At 40.7% G+C, this 2,303-nt stretch overlaps 1 protein-coding gene across 1 annotated transcript; it reads left to right on the top strand.

Annotated features, from left to right (window-relative positions):
* Positions 1–147: 147 nt before the first annotated feature.
* On the top strand, positions 148–493 carry Tsp_12643 (conserved hypothetical protein). Its single transcript, XM_003369834.1, has 2 exons — positions 148–238; positions 276–493. Exons 1-2 carry the CDS (start codon positions 148–150, stop codon positions 491–493), a joined length of 309 nt encoding a protein of 102 aa, XP_003369882.1.
* Positions 494–2,303: the final 1,810 nt, after the last annotated feature.

Genomic DNA, 2,303 nt, shown 5'->3' with positions numbered 1-2,303 from the left:
ATCGAGCAGCCCCTGGGCGTGGCCAATTTGTTGGTCGATAGGTACATCGCTATCAAGGTTGCTCATTTGAAGCGTCGGTGGTGATGGAGATGTGCTTCTTGTTGTGCATCAGGAAGACACGATTCTCTGCATACCACCCGCAAGGGAATGGACAAGCGGAGAAATTCATCTGAACGCTCCTCGACATGCTGTCCATCATGTTCGATGGAAACCCGCACCAGTGGGATGACTTTCAGCCGTTTGTCATGCTGGCGTACAATAGCAACATTCACGAGAGCACGGGGGTGACGCCTGCTATCGCCATGTATGGCGGAGAGCTGCGGCTACCGTTGGACGTGCACATTGGGAACCCGCAGGAGCAAGAAACCCAAAGGCTGCCGGAATACATCCGGAAAACCTGAGAGCGCATCGATCCTGTGCACGAGCTCGTGAAGAACCACCTGTAAACGCAGCAGCGTCGACAGAAGTGCCTGTACGACCGCCATGCAAATGAGACGCATTTCCGCCAGAACGACTGTGTGGTTGGCCTTGCCAAGAGGACGGAAGCTCGACCGCGGCTGGGAAGGCCCCTACATGATAATGTACGTAATGGGGTCACAAACATTCCGGGTGCGTCACCAGGAGCAAAAGTGCTGCTCACTGGTGGAACACTCTGACCGGATGAAGCGGTACTACGCCAGAGAGTTCGCTGGAGACCGGTCTTTCCGAGGCGGCACCACCAGGCAGCAGGAACATCACCCGTCTGCGGCGGAACGTACATCATATTGTTCAGCTAAATCGTCAAAACTACATGGAGATGTAGCAATGTCTTTTAAGATCACCAGACCGCTGGTACCTACTTGGTATTGCATGCCAAAACTCAGTCAGTGCTAACTGTGAACAGCACTTTGGATAGAATTCCAGAATAGGATTTTGTCCTACCATTTTGTAAATGTTCCATCTCCATAGCTGCTTTTATTATGAAAATCATTGGTATAGATTTCACGTGTTTTCTTTATTGAATTTTAAGCCAGCCAATTTTTTTCACTTCTGCTATTAATCACCATCTTCTAACAGGTCAAAAATGCCCGGCTATTGAAAATTTGATGATCATGTCTATCACATCAAACACATATTAGAGCTGCCATATAATACATTGGTTCTAGGATCGATTTCCCCAAACGAACTCCGCCTACTTTTTCTAATCTAAATTTCATTGGTTGTCAGTCTGATCGGATTAGGCTGCCTAGAGAATGGACTGCTTAACTATGAATTGCCGATGCTAACAGGACACGTCGCTGACAGTCACTATGCAAATTCATAAGCAAACACCATGTTTCAATTCAATGAAATTTAGTTGTGTGCGTCAGAGCAGCAACCAATGACATTTGCTGCGAAAAGTAGGCAGAGTTCATTGGGGGAAATCAGGTCTATCCTAATATTTTGCCTCTTGGTGGAACAAAATAAATTCCTTGAATTTTTCAGATCTGACAATTTTATTGAAATTCAACTTCAATTTTACGAGTCTGTAGTATATCATTATGTTGATGCATTTAGCATCGTGGTAATTGCTGTTATTATAATAATCTTTGATTTAGATTTCATATCTTTCCTTGATTAACTTCTAAATTAGTCAATTACAAATAAACTATGTAGATACTTTGGAACATGAACATTTTGCGTTCTTGTTCAATCATTGTTCAAAGTCAAAATTTTTTCCTCAGGCTATTTTAAATATTAAAGTTGCAAATTTGGTCAATTTGTTATCGTCAATTCTAATCAATTTCTTGTTTTTGAACATCTGCCTCAGCACTGACGTTGGCGTTATTTGTGAATAAATTAAAGCTGTTGACGCTACATTTAGGATTTTTCAGACAAATTCTGAGTTTTACCCAGAAGTGTTGTTAAGCTTTAGTGCGTGAAGCAATTGCTGAAAAACTGAATCACATCTGAACAACTTGCAAAACGCAAATGCGGAAGTTGTAAATTTGCTTAGCTTATCACTTCCGGAAGTATGATTTTAATCTAAAATTTATTCTTTCACTGATCACTAAGCTGTTCTTGTACTTTGTGCATTATAACATTCTAATAAAATTGATTGTTTATCGCAAGAATCCTTTGAGGCATAACGTCACATATTTAATAATCTATTTTCAATTATTCCTATGAAATTATTATCCACTTCAAGATAATAGTAATATTCAGCAACACACACAATTATATATGCAAAAATGAAATAATAACATAAGCAATAATAGATCATCAGGTTGATAAAAACTAGTTTGTACTGTAGACAGTATTTGCTCATCATATACATCGCAATG

Source organism: Trichinella spiralis (assembly GCF_000181795.1).
Source record: "Trichinella spiralis strain ISS 195 chromosome Unknown Scfld1427, whole genome shotgun sequence".
NCBI classification, from domain to species: Eukaryota; Metazoa; Nematoda; class Enoplea; order Trichinellida; family Trichinellidae; genus Trichinella; species Trichinella spiralis.
The sequence above is the reverse complement of the archived record's forward strand: the minus strand, read 5'-3'. Positions and strand labels throughout refer to the sequence as shown.

Coding starts and splice junctions, on each gene's coding strand:
- Tsp_12643 (XM_003369834.1), top strand. CDS start 148: ATGGACAAGCGGAGAAATTCATCTGAACGCTCCTCGACATGCTGTCCA. Junction 239..275: donor CAGTGGGATGACTTTCAGCC/GTTTGTCATGCT, acceptor AACATTCACGAG/AGCACGGGGGTGACGCCTGC.